Source organism: Pinus tabuliformis, chromosome 5_1 (assembly GCF_031772625.1).
Source record: "Pinus tabuliformis cultivar Carrire ecotype Pingquan chromosome 5_1, CPIR1, whole genome shotgun sequence".
NCBI lineage: Eukaryota > Viridiplantae > Streptophyta > Pinopsida > Pinales > Pinaceae > Pinus > Pinus tabuliformis.
In genome coordinates, this window is record NC_142305.1 from 298,032,217 (window position 1) to 298,052,223 (window position 20,007).

General features: G+C 38.5%; 2 protein-coding genes across 2 annotated transcripts; both read right to left on the reverse strand.

Annotated features, from left to right (window-relative positions):
• Positions 1-219: 219 nt before the first annotated feature.
• LOC149164527 (malate dehydrogenase, mitochondrial-like) lies at positions 220-14,951 on the reverse strand. Its single transcript, XM_089429514.1, has 5 exons — positions 14,637-14,951; positions 1,937-2,110; positions 931-1,099; positions 508-569; positions 220-351 (listed from the first exon to the last, which is right to left on the reverse strand). The coding sequence occupies exons 1-5, from the start codon at positions 14,904-14,906 to the stop codon at positions 220-222; spliced, it is 807 nt and encodes a 268-aa protein (XP_089285640.1). The 5' UTR covers positions 14,907-14,951.
• LOC149164528 (malate dehydrogenase, mitochondrial-like) lies at positions 5,188-12,711 on the reverse strand. Its single transcript, XM_089432087.1, has 4 exons — positions 12,293-12,711; positions 5,899-6,067; positions 5,476-5,537; positions 5,188-5,319 (listed from the first exon to the last, which is right to left on the reverse strand). The coding sequence occupies exons 1-4, from the start codon at positions 12,452-12,454 to the stop codon at positions 5,188-5,190; spliced, it is 525 nt and encodes a 174-aa protein (XP_089288213.1). The 5' UTR covers positions 12,455-12,711.
• Positions 14,952-20,007: the final 5,056 nt, after the last annotated feature.

Here is a 20,007-nt window from a genome sequence, read left to right on the forward strand (position 1 = left end):
CTCATTGACAGTGAATCTCAGATTAGGTACTTATCAAGCATGAAATCATGTTGCATGCCAAGCATGAAATCATGAAGCACACACCATGATAAGATTATCTGACTCCAACTACTGCATCAAGATGAAAAATTCAGCACTCTAGACAGTCACATAAGAATAAAAAAACATTCAAAAAGATATGAATGCATATTAGCCACTATAGAGGACCAAAACATAAACTTACGCCATAGATAGTGTGGCTGAACCTTTCCCTGCTTTTGCTTCAACAACTTCAGTTCCTCCATCCTGTGAGTGCTTTGTCAAGGCTTTAATGTCCTCCTCAGACAATACAGAGTTTGGCTTTGGTGTTGCCTAAAATTTTTTATCAAAACAAAAAAGTGTTAGTTCCCTTTTTAACTGTATTGAAGGGTAGGTAATTATGATCTCATTTTATCTTTGATAAATTAATCTTCTAATATCCAAGAGTAAAGAAAAAACTCAAGATGAGGATCCAACAAAGTCATATACATGTGAAAAAAGTGGAAGAATTGTAACACCCGCATGTCCACCTACAACAGGAACATCAACTTCTGCAGACAGCATAGGATGACATCAACAACAAACATAAAACTGAGAATTGTATCTAATGTTAAAAAAAGCATGATGTTGGTAAGATCCTGCAGCATATCATGTATTGGGTCTAGCCCAGATGGTTGTGTGCAAAGACTGTTATCCTTCCCACCCGGGTTCAATTCCCTCAAGTGACATCTTGAGCTGACTATATTTCTGATGGCCTTGAGCCCTATGATACCATCCTTGAAATGAGGAGAAGTGCCTGGCATGTTTGCCCAGGATGCATATTTCATGATTAAATTATAAAAAATAAAAATATTTTACAGAATACAAAAAATTTGAGAGTAGCTAAGCATAACAAGCCAGAATTTTAAATACCTTCAACAGGAACTCCTGCTTTTGAAGCATAGAACGTCTTTGCGCGGACAACATCAAGAGTAGTAACACCAAAGAGTTTCTTTTCATTATAGGTCCCTGCCTTCTTAAAAACCTCAGCAGCTATTGGTACAGTAGAATTTACAGGATTGCTGATGATATTTACAATTGCCTGCCATGGATATCAAGTCCTCAGCAATGCCATAAAAACCAATTCTAGATGATTTCTTGAATCCAAATATACCATTCCTGATAGAAAGAAAACATTATCCGGTACACTCTCCCCCCTCTCCATATCTCTATCTATATAATATGTAACAATATACTATACATACTGTACACACACACCAGTACATGAACAAAACAAATAATTGTGAAACATACTTCTTTATCTATTAACTTGCCACACTAATGGTAGTACATATTGATTGTATGTAATATATAATGTTATAGAGGATACCTCGTGATCAAGTGGATTTGTGCACAGTTAAATAGAATACCAAGGATATTTTTTATATTGATATTCATATGCCAATTTTCTCAAAAGTCCAAAAGCTAAGTTACTAACTACAAGAGGAGAAACAAGAATAACAGGGCTTTAACAGTGGCTGCAAACTTGCATTGGACTACACAGCTAATTACTCTTAAGTTCATTTCAATTAGTATTTCCTTCTTATGGGCAAAAGTTAGCTGCAATTTGTCTAAATAAAGAGTCAATAATGAGTCAATCACCTATTCGTTTGACTCAAAGAAGTCTTCAAGCTTCGTTAACCTCTCCAGTAGAATTGATTATATACAAGAACAGTATGTAAATCTAGATCAACAACTTGCTTAAAGATTCTTGCAAATATGTATTTGTATATATTGCCATCTCTATAGATCTCAAGCATACAAAGCCTTCGACAAAGCAACTTACAATGAACGTCATGCTTATTCCTATGAAATAGTCAATAAGAAAATCGCATGAAAACAAAAACTTCAAAGAAGATCATAAATCATGACAACTTACCTCTGGGCAATATTTTGCAATTGCAGAGCAAAGAGATTTAACAATCCCTGCATTTATGTTGAAGAGATCATCACGGGTCATGCCAGGTTTTCGAGGCACACCAGCAGGAATGATCACAACATCTGCATTCTCCAATGCCGTGCCAAGTTGTTCCTCTCCCATATATCCTGCAACCTTCACCCAGGTCACACTGCTGTGAATTACTGACAAGGTCGTGACACAAGCATGATAAAATCAATATGGCAGTACCAAATTAAATGATAAATATGTAGACCAAAAAATAAGAAAAGAAATTATTATCGCAAAGTTCCAAAAGAAGTAAAACTTGTTCTCCTTGTTCCATGACCCAAGCAATGGTATGTCCTCCTCATAGTGAACAAGAATAGGATTATTTGTATTCTATAGTAAAATCCACCTTTTGGCTTTTACCGAGGAGATAGAGCACCAAAAGCAATGATTATGCTCGTAGGAGATTGAAGACCTATATCAACCCACGTTTCAATCAGGGTATAATCTTGTCCAATCTAGGTATACGACATTTCAATCAGGGTATAGTCTTATCCAATCCAGGTATAAAAGTGATGCTGTGATAAATAATTAGCATCTCACAAGCCACTTTAGGGAGTTTATTCAACCTTAGTTTAATTTACGCTGCGAAGACTATTTTGATTTAATCTACTCATGGATAAAGAGGCAAATCTAAACGACCCCAAAAAGGTTGGATATAGAGGCAAATCCAATATGCAGAGGGTCATCAATTCAATCCTCACAAAATAACAAATTGACAATGCAATGAGACTATTCTAACTTCTAAGTAGTCATTAGGCCAAGTATGACTTAGATCCATCAGATCAAAAAGTCCTATTAAGCAGAGGCATATGATCCAGCCGTGGATTCTGCTAAAAATATAGATGCACTTTTCATCAAAAAAATATGAACTACCTCATCCATTAGGCTGTGGTTTAGTGGCAAGTTGTAGGGTGCTTGTCATGAGGATGACCCAGGTTCAAAACCTAGGAGGCATATTCCCATGATAATGCGGCTGCCCATGTCATTCCAAAATATGAAGTCGGGTTAACGTGATAAACACCAGTTCGATGATAATGCAGAGGTGTTGTTAATGATGACCCCTGTGCTATTGAGGTTTGCACAGATGAGCCCACCTGCAAGTCATGCGTGACTTTGATGAATAGATGCAATTAAGGTGTTTCACCCACGCCAGTCAAAAGGCCTTGACCAAACAAAAACAATAACAGTGAGCCCAACCTCAATTTCAACCTTCTCCTATCAATAGCAAATACTAATACTGCTAATAATAATAATAATAAGCACAGCCCAAATTTCAATCTAGCCATAAATGTCAGGCAGATTGTAGTCAAGTAGTTAAATCATAGCACTTTCAGTGCCCTCTTAGAAGTATGTTGCGGCATTATCTCACCATCGGAGTTAACTACCATATTGAGATTCAACAGACAAGATCAGGTGCAAATCCTGCATGAAATTGGTGGAATAGAGATTCTATGTTTGTAGCATCTACAATGACGGAAAAACCCACTACGTTAACAGAAAGACATTTGCCAACAAGAAAAAAATCAAAAATAATAATAATGTAGCCCTCAATATCTGCCTCTTTTGAAATGGCCCAAATAATGTCAGGTATAGTCAAATCCAATATTCACGGTGTACAATACAATCGTTTTAGAATGACAATGCGATGGGCGTTGCTTCAATGGATTGTTGGGCCAAATGTCACCTAGATCCATAAAATTAAAAACCCTAATCGAGTAGGTGCACATGATGCAGCCATGGATTTCCACGAAATAAATATCTAGGTGCTTTTTTTCATCAATCAAAATATGCACAAACACATTTACAAACTGACCATGAAAGTGAATTGAGTTGACCATTAACGTGAATTGGGTTGTGTTTAAGAAATTAAATCATTGCGCTTTCAGGGCTCAAACCCACGTTCAAAAGCCCCGGAAGGCATATTTCCTGCAAAAATGTGGCCAAAAGAATAAATTCCACATTCGAAGAATCCCAGAGACCTTGACAGGTTATAGCAGTTGAGTCTAAGCCTGGTATAAGGCCTGGTTCCTTTAAAAAAATAGGCGTTTACCAAAATAAATAAATTATCTGACCATGGACAATATCAGAAACGTAAAATCAAAGAACTAATAACAGGTAAAACACTAACGAAAAGTAGATCCTACCAAGTGGGTCGTCGTACGATCGATCCCAATGGAGATCCCTTGAAACTAAAATCAAAACATCTCTATCGTTCGCAGAGAGAACAGATCCAGCATACAGAGAACGAAAAAAACGCGGTAGGAAAAATATATATCCCATGGTTTATATTTGGCCTTAAAAAACAGTAGAAAAAAAAAAATTGAGAACACAGGAGCAAGATGAAAAAGGAATTGCATGTCTAAACATTTTGAAGTCTCAAAAAGCATTCATCAACATAGAGAAGACTACAACACTACTCTTCACTTCCAAGTTTTCAACTAATGGATTTAACTGACCAGCAATGTTTTTTGCATGAACCATGCTCAAATGCTCAAGATGAGGTAATGAATGGATGCTATGCGCCTATCTGTGAATTGCAACCACAGGCATACATGTAAGTGCAAATTTGTAAATCTCATACCCAGATTTACCCATCATCAAGCACACAACTTTTGCGGGATCCATTTGACATATCTTATGTTTAAGAAGGAATAACATCCTTGAAGAGACTCATGGCTTTTCTTAGGGAAGGATCTTTGCATGCAGAATCTAGATTAACTCTGAACATTTCAATCAAACTAAGGTAAATGAAAGGCAACAATCCATCGGTCAAACCTCACAGGTTAAAAGCACCCGCTGAGTTTCACACAAATGAGAAAGCCTAAGGGAAAAGATTTGAGACATGCATGCTACATGATTTCATGTAGGATAAGTACCTAAGCTTAAGGCAAAAGATTTGAGACATGCAAATGTATGAAGTACAAGATTCAGATAAAGAGAAAGAAGCTCGTTCATGCCATATTCTCATTGACAGTGAATCTCAGATTAGGTACTTATCAAGCATGAAATCATGTTGCATGCCAAGCATGAAATCATGAAGCACACACCATGATAAGATTATCTGACTCCGACTACTGCATCAAGATGAAAAATTCAGCACTCTAGACAGTCACATAAGAATAAAAAAACATTCAAAAAGATATGAATGCATATTAGCCACTATAGAGGACCAAAACATAAACTTACGCCATAGATAGTGTGGCTGAACCTTTCCCTGCTTTTGCTTCAACAACTTCAGTTCCTCCATCCTGTGTGCGCTTTGTCAAGGCTTTAATGTCCTCCTTAGACAATACAGAGTTTGGCTTTGGTGTTGCCTAAATTTTTTTATCAAAACAAAAAAGTGTTAGTTCCCTTTTTAACTGTATTGAAGGGTAGGTAATTATGATCTCATTTTATCTTTGATAAATTAATCTTCTAATATCCAAGAGTAAAGAGCAAACTCAAGATGAGGATCCAACAAAGTCATATACATGTGAAAAAAGTGGAAGAATTGTAACACCCGCATGTCCACCTACAACAGGAACATCAACTTCTGCAGACAGCATAGGATGACATCAACAACAAACATAAAACTCAGAATTGTATCTAATGTTAAAAAAAGCATGATGTTGGTAAGATCCTGCAGCATATCATGTATTGGGTCTAGCCCAGATGGTTGTGTGCAAAGACTGTTATCCTTCCCACCCGGGTTCAATTCCCTCAAGTGACATCTTGAGCTGACTATATTTCTGATGGCCTTGAGCCCTATGATACCATCCTTGAAATGAGGAGAAGTGCCTGGGATGTTTGCCCAGGATGCATATTTCATGATTAAATTATAAAAAATAAAAATATTTTACAGAATACTAAATATTTGAGAGTAGCTAAGCATAACAAGCCAGAATTTTAAATACCTTCAACAGGAACTCCTGCTTTTGAAGCATAGAACGTCTTTGCGCGGACAACATCAAGAGTAGTAACACCAAAGAGTTTCTTTTCATTATAGGTCCCTGCCTTCTTAAAAACCTCAGCAGCTATTGGTACAGTAGAATTTACAGGATTGCTGATGATATTTACAATTGCCTGCCATGGATATCAAGTCCTCAGCAATGCCATAAAAACCAATTCTAGATGATTTCTTGAATCCAAATATACCATTCCTGATAGAAGGAAAACATTATCCAGTACACTCTCCCCCCTCTCCATATCTCTATCTATATAATATGTAACAATATACTATACACAGTGTTTTTAAAACCGGAACCGGTGACTGGACCGGTCCACCTAATGAACCGGTTTACCGACCGGAACCGGTCTAACCGGGACTGGTTTGGTCTAAACGAACTGCAAAAATCTGAGGTGAACAACAGTAATTGAAACATTGTATTCCTTGGATAAAAGGTTTGTAAGTTTATCTAAAGGACTTTTCTGCTTAGATTACATCAATTTGTTTTAGCAGGGTTTCATTGGAGCATGGCCACATTGTTTAAGATAGTACAAGTATCCAAATCATGGAATTGAAGTTGTTTGAATGACCATGGAAAATTTTTAGTTCAGTTTGTTAGACAGTTTTTGCCCCATAAATCTGTTCACTGGCAATAAGGGCATTCCTGTGCACACTACTGAAGCAGACTTCAACTCTTTCCAGAACTCAAATGATGCTGCATCACTGCATCCTTTTTTTCAAAGCAGGGTTTTATTGAAGTACCGTCACCTTATTTAAGTGAGTGCAAGTATCTAGATCATAGAATTCAAGTAGGTAGGTAGATAATCCGAACGTTTTTGGGCCAGAGAGGCACTCATTGTGTATGATATTAGGGATTCATTCTCTGATTGTCCTTGTATATAGTCTTAGCAATTTAATAAGAGGTCTTGTCAGATTCTGTTTGGGGCCAATACATTACCAAATAGCACATGCAAAAGCCTCACAATTTCATATAAATTGACCCTGCAATTTGTAACATTAAAAAAGTCAGAATTTCTTCAGCGTAACTTCTATTGTTCTAAACTTTAACTATCCTTCGTATACAGCTTCTAATTTTTATTCCTTTTCAAGGAATTCAATACCATCCACGGGAACATGGCGTTTTAAGCTTTATCCTTTGTCTTTAGGTATAGCCCCTTTTAAAATTTATCCTTTGTCTTCCGGCTTATGTACAAACTTTTCCAAATGTTAATGGTAAAGGAGTTGGAATTTCTTCAATGTATTTTCTATTGTTTTAAATGGTAAAGGAGTTGGAATTTCTTCAATATATTTTCTAGTGTTCTAGGTCGATGGTGGCATGGTTTGAAGGCATCTTTCTGGTTCATCAATGTAAATGTTTTTAACACACAAAAAGTGTTTGGAAGCATCATTGCAGAAGCTTTTGCAGATTAAAAGTATAGAACCATAGATCACTACAGCTCTAGCATTGTCACTTCCCAGAATTTTATACAGGACCCCAAGTCATAGTAATCATTATAATAATTAACTGGTTCAAAGTCATAGTAATCATTATAATAATTAACTATAAATGAAGTGTGAACAATTCCAAACGAATAATACCATGCATTTAGAAATAAAATTACACAGTATTCTGACTACATACCATGTACTCTAACAACTGAGTGTAATTATGGATAGTATATTATGAAACTGGTGATTCATTTTGCATTTTATACAATATCTTATCATGCTGATCTGGAACCGTTATAGAACTATTCTACTTATCATAGACTTGATAGATGGGAGACCATAGAAACTCAACAACGCTGGTAGAAAAGTGTGTTCATAGCAACACAAGGGCAAGGTACATTCGAAAGTAGTAGACCTCGAATATTGTTGACCGTGCAAAGCACAGTACAAGCACAACAAATTATTTTATAAGTAGCACTCAATCCATTGAAGAGAGAAGTCACCATGGTTGTATTTTTTTTTTTGAGAATGGTGCCTTGTTGCCTTCACTCACAGAGAATGTATGCAGTATGGGGTGATGTGGACACACAACTTGACTGCCAGAGCAATGACATTAGAGTTTCACATTTAATTTAATACCTAGCAGGGCCATCGAATCCATGATATTCAGTAAAATCATTGCTCAGTATAAGCAAAACTGTTATTGGTTAAATCCATAAACTCCAAGTAATTTAACAACGCACAATAAACATGGCACTAAAACCCAACTGTACAAGTATTGCTCAAAGAATATATAGAACACAGAATATGAGAAGTCTGAAACCTTTAAAGAGTCTCAAGTTCTAGAGCCGACTCCATTGCAGCTTTCATTGCGTTTAGGAAAATATTAAAATCTCTGTTTGTTTAAGGTGTGTCTCGTGTGTACTCAGTTGTGGTGCTTGAATTACTCCATTCTCATATCCTTTGAGGTCAACACTCTTGGTGTGGTGCTTGAATTACTCCATTCCCATATCCTTTGAGGTCAACACTCTTCGTGTGTAATCACCATGACCCACTTTTCAACAAACTGAAGATTACATATTGCATTACGAAACCATGGTAGTTCCTCTCTGACTGTCTGTAGATGGACATTCCAAATCAGATCTGAATGTGGATGACACGTTGTGTAGTTCTGGCAAGTCTCACTTACTCCACAGTAGCCATCGTCAGATATACAGCGAGGTCCCTGATCATCAGGGGGTGGTATGCCTCACTGGGAAAAAATTTCAGAAGCACCCTGATGCTTCTCGGTGTGCTGATAACCAAAAAGATTGGTATCCAGCCAAGATGCAGCTGGAATTACAATGTCCCTGAACTTTGGTGTGAAAGCAGCCCTTAATATTTCATTCAGTAAAGAGTTTGATTCAGGTTGAATAGTACAACACAATGAATTTTTGTTTTTGATTCTAAATTTTGATTGTAGATGTCTACAACAATGTAAAGTGGAGTTCCAACAAGGTAATCAGATATAAATTTTTGTTGTTTGATTCTAAATTTTGATTGTAGATGTCTACGACAATGTGAAGTGGTGGTCCAACAAGGTACTTCGATATAAAATTTTGTTGTTTGATCCTAAATTTTGATTGTAGATGTCTACAACAATGTGAAGTGGAGGTCCAACAAGGTAATTTTTGTTTTTGATTCTAAATCTTGATTGTAGATGTCTACAACAATGTAAAATGGAGGTCCAACAAGCTACTGAGATATGTTACTGCAATAACTTTGGACATGAGAGGACAATACAATAAATTTGGATTGTAGATGTCTACAACAATGTAAAGTGGAGGTCCAACAAGGTACTCAGATACAAATTTTTGTTGTTTGATTCTAAATCGCTTTCTAAATCCCTAGTACAGGCAAGAAACTGATGAATCACAATTGTTTCTTTCAAATTCTAAAAATTTCAAATCCCATTGTAGCCGTTCGAAAGGTGACTGTATCATGAGGACACCATTACTTCCCCCTAGTTCAATCAAGAAATAATCAATGCCCCAAGTGTTGATTGGCAGATACTCCTCTCTCAACTTAATTCCCAGCTTTTGGACTCAATTAAAAGTTTCTTTGGAAGTCATAACTTTCACTTGCTCTCAAACAGTTCAGACCTAATACCAGAAGTCTTCAATCTTTCTACTTTGTCTGTTGTCCTAGTTTTCTTTATGCATTACTAATTGAAAAGGAAGACATTAAAATTGAAAAGGAAGGCACCTGGCCTCATTCCTTTTGACATGTCATTAGAATGGGGCAGACCACAAAAACAATGGAGCTTGGTGGATGGCTCAATATTGTCAACCACACCAGTGAATCAAGGCCCTGCTAGAGTTTCTTTGACTTAGATGCCAAAATCTAGTCTGCCAAAGTCACCTAGGAACTGCACCAGGCCTCATCTTATAAGAAGTCAATGCATACAATCGACTTCGAGGTTAGAAACTCCTTTTACAATAAATACAATACAAGATATGATGGCCCTGAGACTAGGTACCCTTGGTATATATATTGGAGACAAAGGGTAGAGTAATAGCACTCCACCAATCTAGGGTAGACTCTGCAGCTATCTTTGGGTGATAAATGATAAATGTTTATGAAAGACACGTGGATCTTTATATATGTCAGAATTACTGAGGTTCAAGAATTTTTCTTTTATGTGATAGCTGAACATAGCTCATTTGTGTTGTCACCTGTACTGCTTACAATTCTACATTATGCAACCTGTACAATCATCTACTATACTGTTCAGAAATGGAATTTCTATTACATTAAAGGATGAGATCTCTTACCTACTTCCCAGGCATGATCTGGGAAGTCAAGTTCATGTTACAAATTGCAGCACCAATTTATATGAAATCGTGAGGCTTTTGCATGTTAGGTTTGGTAATATATTGCCCCCAAACAAAATCTGGCAAGAGCTCTCATTAAATTGCTATCACTATATGCATAAACTTGCTTCAAGGACAATCATAGAAGAAAATCTGACAAGAGCTTTCATTAAATTGCTAATACCATATACATAAACTTGCTTCAAACAATCAGAGAAGGAATTCCTAGAATTCTGTAGCAATAATGTTTACAACATTGAGCCAGACAATAGATCTGGGCATCTGCAAACTGTCCATTAACCTCCATCCAGGAATCCAGATTCCCTAAATGATTTCAAACAAAATGAAGATCAATTTGACTAAAACATTCTAGAAAAAGATTTCTTTGCATGTATTACTTAATACATCACTATTATTCTGATTCCCTGTACATGCAAAGCAATCTTTTTTTAGTCAAATTGATTTTTTTAAGCATGTTTTAGTCAAATTGATCTTCATTTTGTTTGAAATCATTTAGGGAATATATATGAAATCTTAGTCTAAGGATAAACCCATAAATTTAAAAATTGTGAATAAGATAACCTCATTTGAATCAATGATGCTATATAACAAGGTCACTTGACAAGATTTGATTTTTTTAATTCACTATATTATAAGAAAGCATGAGATGGAAAAATTGAGTTCCAAAACAAGAAGACATGACATGCAAAAATTGAGTTCCAAAACAAATTTTATTGATCTGATTCATATAATCAACCCACTTTATTATAAGTTAGCTACATAATATGTTTAAATTTTCAAGTTTTTTTATTAAATATAAGAGTTAAATAAAAAATAATAATTAAATATTTATTTTTTAAATAATAATAACAGTTCAGGGAGTCATGTTCTTGTTACAAATTGCGGGGTCAATTTATATGAAATTGTGAGGCTTTTGCATGTGCTATTTGGTAATGTATTGGCCCCAAATAGAATCTGACAAGAGCTCTTATTAAATTGCTAAGACTATATATAAGGAAAATCAGAGAATGAATCCCTAATATCATACACAACGAGTGCCTCTCTGGCCCAAAAACGTTTGTATTATCTACCTACCTACTTGAATTCTATGATCTAGATACTTGCACTCACTTAAATAAGGTGACTGTACTTCAATAAAACCCTACTTTGAAAAAAAAGATGCAGTGATGCAGCATCATTTGAGTTCTGGAAAAAGTTGAAGTCTGCTTCAGTAGTGTGCACGTGAATGCCCTTATTGCCAGTGAACAGGTTTATGGGGCAAAAACGGTCTAACAAACTGAACTAAAAATTATCCATGGTCATTCAAACAACTTCAATTCTATGATCTGGATACTTGTACTATCTTAAACAAAGTGGCCATACTCCAATGAAACCCTGCTAAAACAAATTGATGTAATCTAAGCAAAAAAGTCCTTCAGATAAACTTACAAACCTTTTATCCAAGGAATACAATGTTTCAATTACTGTTGTTCATCTCAGATTTTTGCAGTTTTGTACACTCAGAGAAAATGCACTTTGCCCGGATGGGTTATGGCCATAGGGAACTTGACATCCCCCGACTCTGTTTCTCATAATTCCAAGTTGCCTGATTCTCTCCCAACTCTGTTTCAATGACATGGCCACTTTGGAATTTCAAGCAATGGTCAATTCTTGTTTTACAGTAGGGTTAGGGTTTACTGTTACAGACTGGCAATCTCTTAAAATATGGCTGATTCTTCACATTTATATCAAACACTGTCCTCACTTTTCCACCAAAATGCCATGGCCAGTTTGGAATTTAAAGCCATGGTCAATTCATACATTAGCAAGTCTTTTACCGAAAAAATATGCAAAATAAGGTCAGACAGGTAACATGTACTGGCAGTAACTGAGTCAAGTCATCACCAAATCACTCATTGGGTCAAATATTACTTAGAGAAACACAAAAGATGAAACAGATTTTGTATCCCCGAACGTCATGCTTATTCCTATGAAATAGTCAATAAGAAAATCGCATGAAAACAAAAACTTCAAAGAAGATCATAAATCATGACAACTTACCTCTGGGCAGTTTTTTGCAATTGCAGAGCAAAGAGATTTAACAATCCCTGCATTGATGTTGAAGAGATCATCACGGGTCATGCCAGGTTTTCGAGGCACACCAGCAGGAATGATCACAACATCTGCATTCTCCAATGCCATGCCAAGTTGTTCCTCTCCCATATATCCTGCAACCTGCACCCAAGTCACACTGCTGTGAATTACTGACAAGGTCGTGACACAAGCATGATAAAATCAATATGGCAGTACCAAATTAAATGATAAATATGTAGACCAAAAAATAAGAAAAGAAATTATTATCGCAAAGTTCCAAAAGAAGTAAAACTTGTTATCCTTGTTCCATGACCCAAGCAATGGTATGTCCTCCTCATAGTGAACAAGAATAGGATTATTTGTATTCTATAGTAAAATCCACCTTTTGGCTTTTACCGAAGAGATAGAGCACCAAAAGCAATGATTATGCTCGTAGGAGATTGAAGACCTATACCAACCCACGTTTCAATCAGGGTATAATCTTGTCCAATCCAGGTATACGACATTTCAATCAGGGTATAGTCTTATCCAATCCAGGTATAAAAGTGATGCTGTCATAAATAATTAGCATCTCACAAGCCACTTTAGGGAATTTATTCAACCTTAGTTTAATTTACGCTGCGAAGACTATTTTGATTTAATCTACTCATGGATAAAGAGGCAAATCTAAACGACCCCAAAAAGGTTGGATATAGAGGCAAATCCAATATGCAGAGGGTCATCAATTCAATCCTCACAAAATAACAAATTGACAATGCAATGAGACTATTCTAACTTCTAAGTAGTCATTAGGCCAAGTATGACTTAGATCCATCAGATCAAAAAGTACTATTAAGCAGAGGCATATGATTCAGCCGTGGATTCTGCTAAAAATATAGATGCACTTTTCATCAAAAAAATATGAACTGCCTCGTCCATTGGGCTGTGGTTTAGTGGCAAGTTGTAGGGTGCTCGTCATGAGGATGACCCAGGTTCAAAACCTAGGAGGCATATTCCCATGATAATGCGGTTGCCCATGTCATTCCAAAATATGAAGTCGGGTTAACGTGATAAACACCAGTTCAATGATAATGCAGAGGTGCTGTTAATGATGACCCCTGTGCTATTGAGGTTTGCACAGATGAGCCCATCTGCAAGTCATGCGTGACTTTGATGAATAGATGAAATTAAGGTGTTTCACCCACGCCAGTCAAAAGGCCTTGACCAAACAAAAACAATAATAGTGAGCCCAACCTCAATTTCAACCTTCTCCTATCAATAGCAAATACTACTACTGCTAATAATAATAATAAGCACAGCCCAAATTTCAATCTAGCCATAAATGTCAGGCAGATTGTAGTCAAGTAGTTAAATCATAGCACTTTCAGTGCCCTCTTAGAAGTATGTTGTGGCATTATCTCACCATCGGAGTTAACTACCATATTGAGATTCAACAGACAAGATCAGGTGCAAATCCTGCATGAAATTGGTGGAATAGAGATTCTATGTTTGTAGCATCTACAATGAGGGCAAAACCCACTATGTTAACAGAAAGACATTTGCCAACAAGAAAACAATAAAAAATAATAATAATGTAGCCCTCAATATCTGCCTCTTTTGAAATGGCCCAAAGAATGTCAGGTATAGTCAAATCCAATATTCACGGTGTACAATACAATCGTTTTAGAATGACAATGCGATGGGCGTTGCTTCAATGGATTGTTGGGCCAAATGTCACCTAGATCCATAAAATTAAAAACCCTAATCGAGTAGGTGCACATGATGCAGCCATGGATTTCCACGAAACAAATATCTAGGTGCTTTTTTTCATCAATCAAAATATGCACAAACACATTTACAAACTGACCATGAAAGTGAACTGAGTTGACCATTAACGTGAATTGGGTTGTGTTTAAGAAATTAAATCATTGCGCTTTCAGGGCTCAAACCCACGTTCAAAAGCCCCGGAAGGCATATTTCCTGCAAAAATGTGGCCAAAAGAATAAATTCCACATTCGAAGAATCCCAGAGACCTTGACAGGTTATAGCAATGGAGTCTAAGCCTGGCATAAGGCCTGGTTCCTTTAAAAAAATAGGCGCTTACCAAAATAAATAAATTATCTGACCATGGACAATATCAGAAACGTAAAATCAAAGAACTAATAATAGGTAAAACACTAACGAAAAGTAGATCCTACCAAGTGGGTCGTCGTACGATCGATCCCAATGGAGATCCCTTGAAACTAAAATCAAAACATCTCTATCGTTTGCAGAGAGAACAGATCCAGCATACAGAGAACGAAAAAAACGCGGTAGGAAAAGAGGAACCCACCTCAGCACGGCTGTTGATGTGGCCGACATCTGCAGCCACACCTGGAGTGCCAGCGATATCATAGAGTGCCAACTTTGACACCAGAGGATTGAGTTTCATCAGAAGAGACAATGGCTGCCCGATACCCCCAGCAGCTCCCAACACAACAACCTTGCGTGGCGGACTTCCACCACTCGAATAAAACCTTCTCCGCATAACATTAGTTTTGAAAGAAGAAGATGATGCATTCTTCAGTGCAGATCCCACCAATCGTCGCATTGCAGAACTCATTTTTGCCGCTGGTAACACTGAAAGAATGCAAGCTGAAGGCAGATGAAGAAGAAGGGAGAGATTCCAGAGCTTAAAGGCCAAATCAATGGAGATGTGTGGATACGACTTTGTTAAAAGGGATTTTAAAGCCTCACGGTACTATGCAGGGCTTTGGTTTAATCTATTTTATTGTGAAATTCTTAGTTATTGACAATCAGACAGCTCGTGATAGAAATCCCTCTTTTGGGGGGACGAGGTTTGGGAATGGAATATCATGTGATCGAAATTTTCAGTTGGTCAAATGTTAATTAAGTTATTATAAAATAGAGATATTTTTTATTTTATTTTTCTAAATAAATTTAATAATATTAGGAGATTTTTATCAAACTCTGGTTAGGGGTCAGACTGGTTTACAATGTATTTAAACATTGCAAATCTCGGTGTGTTTAAAAGGAAAGTGTTTTTTTTTTTTTTTTTTTTTTTTTTTTTTTTTTTTTTTTTTTTTTTTTTTTTTTTCAGGGGTGTTAGTTATTTATGGAATATGTCATATTGTGGATATTTTGATTGATATTAGGCCATTTTAGTTGTTTGTTATGTATGTGGAATAGTCCAATCCCAAGGAATCCTCGAAAGTGGTGAATCTTTGCAAAGAATCTTTAAAAGTGGTGAATATGATGTTAGGGTGTTTTTTAAAAGGGAGTGATAATTGAGATAGCTATATATTTTAAAAGAATATGTTTTTAGGGGTTATAAGAGTGTGAAGGACCATTTTCCATTCTAGGGAAAGGGAAAGGTTTATATTTAGGGATTAGGATAGTTTTTAATTTTTATTTCAAGGTAATAAGATCATTGAGGAAAGATATTATAAAAATATAATTGTTGAAGGAGATTTATAATGATAATTAAATCTTTTTATAAAGGTATAAGGTAGGGTTAAAGAATAATGGATTTCGAGCTCCCGCCCAATGGCGCAGCCCTGACCTCCTGAGCACGCAGTGCCTGGCAGCCCTGCTGCTGGGCTGTAGCTCTCTGCTCCGGATCCCTTTGTCCTGGGCCTTCTGCCCTCTCATCTCCCGGGCCTCTGGCCTTTTCTTCGAATTTTCGGGCCTCCTGCCCCATCCGCGACAGCCCTGAGGCTGGCTGTGACCCCTGCTGTTTTCCTCCTTCCGAAGGCCTTCTGCCTTCTTCCCTTCGGGTCTAATCCTCCTAGCAATCTTCCTGTGAGACCCTGTGCGGATCTATGGCACAGCCTTCTCATGAGCAAGCAGAAATGGAGAAAGCTTTCGCTTCTCTCATTCCAGAGAACAACAAGGAAAGGATCCGTCCTTCAGCCTCAAAGTTTGTTAAAAAGCTGGACGAAATCCCGGAGGTTCCCCTTCCCTCAGCACTTCCAAGAAGAGCTGATGTGGCTCTTGCAGATCGTGGACTAGTTGGACAGTTCACGGGGCTATGGCCTTCCCCCCGCACGGTCCAACGCTGGGTGGAAAGAAACTGGAATGCAATGGTCCAAGGGAAAATCGCTATAAGATTTTGCGGAAGGGGATTCTTTACCTTCCTCTTTGAATCAGTGGAGGATCGCAACCTCATCTTCAGAAACGGTCCCTATTTCATGGACACCAGAGGACTTTATCTCAATCGCTGGACTCCTGACTTCGATCCAGAAATGGACGTTCCCAACGCGGTCCCTGTATGGGTTCGTCTGCCGCACCTCCCTCTCCACTGCTGGGGAGACGAATCTGTACGTGCTATCGGGAACGCTGTAGGGAAATATGTAGACAGATCGGAGCCAAAGGAGAACATGTATGCATGTGCGAGGATATGCGTAGAAGTGGACTTAGGCAAAGGCTTACCAGAGGCAATCAAACTCAAAGTAGACCAGTGGACGCACATCCAGCAAGTGGACTACGAGCAGCTCCCCTTCAAATGCAAGGTATGTCATGAATACGGTCACTTTGCTAACAGATGCAGTAAATCTAGAACAGATGATAACAGCAATAATGAAGCCCCTGAGGAAGCATGGGAAATAGTCCGGAAAAAAAAAAAGACAAACCATCCCCTGGAATCAGCTGAACCCTCGTCGAAAATACCTACCCCTACCATGCATCCATCCAGTTCCGGGCCTCCACCCTCCCCCTCAAAGCAAACCCCTCCTCCTCTCCCCTCCTCTCCCCCACGTTCCACTGACCCCCCCATCCCTCCGTCCTCAAACCCTTTTGCATCCCTTTCTGAAGAAGATCCCATCCACGACCCTTCTGATCAGCATATCCCTTCACCCCCTCATACCACTCAGCCTTCCCCGGATACTACCTCAACAAGAATCACAAGAAGCTTATCAAAGGACCTAGGAGCATCTAGTGAGGTTAAAAAAAAACATGGACCAGGAAGGAAGTCGGCAAAACAGCATAGAGAAGAAAGCGCGCAGAAGGATATAGCAATGGGATCACAGACACCGATCGAAACCTACATTCTAGGAGTTTCGGACAAGGAAAACAATATCAAAGGCAAAGAGAGGCGAGCACCTCTACACACCACTGGTAAATCATGATGAAAGTGTTGTCTTGGAACAGCAGGGGACTAGGGCACCCCTCCAAAAAAGCTGCCCTCATGGAGTTAATCCACAGTGAAAAGCCTGATATCTTACTTATTCAAGAAACAAAATTAAATCAGCAGATTCATTGGCCAACAAAAACAGTACGGTGGCTGCACCAGTGAAGCGAGAGGAGCTTCAGGAGGCATTTTAACAATGTGGAACATCAGCAAATGGAGCTGTAGCTTTGTTAAAACACAACAGCATTGGATAAGTGTTAAATTGGAAAACAAGGACAATGGCACAGAAGTCAAAATCTACAACATCTACTCTCCCAACCACTTCAGGGAAAAAGAAGATTGCTGGACTACCTTAGAGGAAGATTTAGAAGAAGAACGAGATAATAACCTCATCCTAGCAGGGGATCTAAATCTGATCATGCATTCAAACGAAAAAAGGGGAGGTATCTTCACTGCTGATCATTTCCGAAACCGGCTGGAACACATCATGCAAGAAAAAGACCTGGTCGATTTAAAGCCCAAGAACCGCAAATATACTTGGAGCAATAGGCGGTTGGGAGCAGGCAACATTATGGAACGTCTTGACCGTTTCCTAGTTAATATCGCCTTTCTGTCCTCATTCTCCAACGGGCAGTCAGACATCATCAATACTTCCGCCTCGGACCACTTCCCCATCACTCTCACCTTGCAAAGCCAAAGCCACCTTGGCCCCCTCCCCTTCAAATACTCCTCCCTTTGGAATCAAATTCTAGCAGCCCGTGATATAGTCAAGCATGCTTGGTCACAGCACGTGGAGGGCTCTCCAATCTTCATTTGGGAATCAAAATTGAAGCAAACGAGGCAGGCGCTAAAGACTTGGGCAAAAGAAAATTTCAAGGAACCCGAGGCAACCAAAAAAGACATCAAGCAAAGCCTTGAAAAACTACAGCAAAGTATTGAAACGGAAGGACTCACTCAGCAAGCAAGACAAAAAGAGATCAGACTGTATGCAGAGCTAACACAAATAGTTAGAGATGAAGAAATTAAATGGAGATTAAAATCCAGGCAGACCTGGCTGCGTGAAGGTGACAAAAACACCTCTTACTTCCATAAACAAGCCACAATTAGGAAGGCAAGAAACACAGTTAATACAATCAGGGATGACGAAGGGAACATTCATGAAACCCAAGACTCCATCAAGGCTGCGGCAACCATCCACTTCAAATCTCTACTGACAGAGGACAGCAATGAGGAGGACTTCTCAAATTTCCTCCAACATATGACCAGAGAAGTCACTCAAGAAATGAATAACAGTCTCACCCAAGAAGTTGAGGAGGATGAAGTCAAAAAGGCGATCTGGAGCCTCCATCCGGACAAAGCCCCAGGGCCCGATGGGTTCCCTATCAGCTTCTTTAGAGAATATTGGTCAATGATTAAAAAGGACATTCTCAAGATGATCCGCTGGGTCTTCAGGAAAGGCAAATTAGGGGGTTATACCAACTCAACATATTTAGCCCTCATTCCTAAAGAGAATAGGCCAATCACCTTCTCTAGATTCCGGCCAATATCCCTGTGCAACTCTACTTACAAAATAATCACAAAAATTCTTTCCTCAAGGCTCAAGCCTCTCCTTCCTTCCTTAATTTCGGAAAATCAGGGAGGTTTTTTAGCCAATAGGCACATCTCCGACTCTATCCTTCTAGTACAAGAAGCCATCCACTCTAGCCTAAGTTGAAAGGAAAAAGGATTTATCCTTAAACTTGATCTTGCAAATGCCTTCGATAGAGTCAGACATTCCTTCCTTTTTGTTGTTTTGAGCAAACTAGGATTCAATGCTTCCTTCATTAATATGGTTAAAGGCTGTATCTCTAATCCTTGGATCTCGCCTCTGGTAAATGGAAGACCTTGTACAGCTTTTCAATCCTCCCGAGGCCTCAGGCAAGGCTGCCCCCTCTCTCCCTACCTCTTCATTCTCATGGCTGAATCCCTCAGCAAAGCCTTGGAACACAATCGAAGAGCAGGCTTAATTACAGGTATCCAATTTGAGCAGGGCACAAAGAACATTAACCACTCCCAATTCGCTGATGACACCCTCCTGATGGGTGGCGCATCGACCATCATTGCCAGGCGCTTCAAAAGGATCTTGGACCAATTCATGGACTGCTCCGGAGGAAGAATCAGCCAAGGCAAAAGCTGCATCTATGGATGGAACGCAACAACTCACACCATTCAAAATATTGCAAATATTTTAGAGGTCTCTTACAAGATCGATTGGAACCATTTCACCTACCTAGGTATGCCGGTGAGTAAGGGTCCCCTGAAGACTGAAACTTGGAATACAATTCTCGACAAAATCAAAAGGAAAATCCAACAATGGGGAACCATGTGGCTGAACCCAGCAGGCCGTCTTGTTCTTCTCAAATCAGGTTTGATTTCTCTCCCTATCTATCGTTTCTCTTTATTACAAGCTCCAATGAACTTTCATCACAAATTGGAGAAGGCCCTTCGTTTTTTCCTCTGGCAAGGAGGCAAAACGGAGAAAAAAAAGTTCAACTTGGTTGGATGGAAAAATGTCATTCAACCCCAAGAAAAAGGA

What these genes read in the sequence shown, in the direction of transcription:
- LOC149164527 (XM_089429514.1), bottom strand. Translation starts at nt 14,906, where the DNA reads ATGAGTTCTGCAATGCGACGATTGGTGGGATCTGCACTGAAGAATGCA. An exon ending in ACATCAACAGCCGTGCTGAG is followed by an intron (nt 2,111 to 14,636) that starts GTGGGTTCCTCT and finishes ACCTGGGTGAAG; the next exon opens with GTTGCAGGATATATGGGAGA. An exon ending in TTCTTCCACTTTTTTCACAT is followed by an intron (nt 352 to 507) that starts GTATATGACTTT and finishes AAAAAATTTTAG; the next exon opens with GCAACACCAAAGCCAAACTC.
- LOC149164528 (XM_089432087.1), bottom strand. Translation starts at nt 12,454, where the DNA reads ATGGGAGAGGAACAACTTGGCATGGCATTGGAGAATGCAGATGTTGTG. An exon ending in AGCAGGAGTTCCTGTTGAAG is followed by an intron (nt 5,538 to 5,898) that starts GTATTTAAAATT and finishes TGCTGTCTGCAG; the next exon opens with AAGTTGATGTTCCTGTTGTA. An exon ending in TTCTTCCACTTTTTTCACAT is followed by an intron (nt 5,320 to 5,475) that starts GTATATGACTTT and finishes AAAAAAATTTAG; the next exon opens with GCAACACCAAAGCCAAACTC.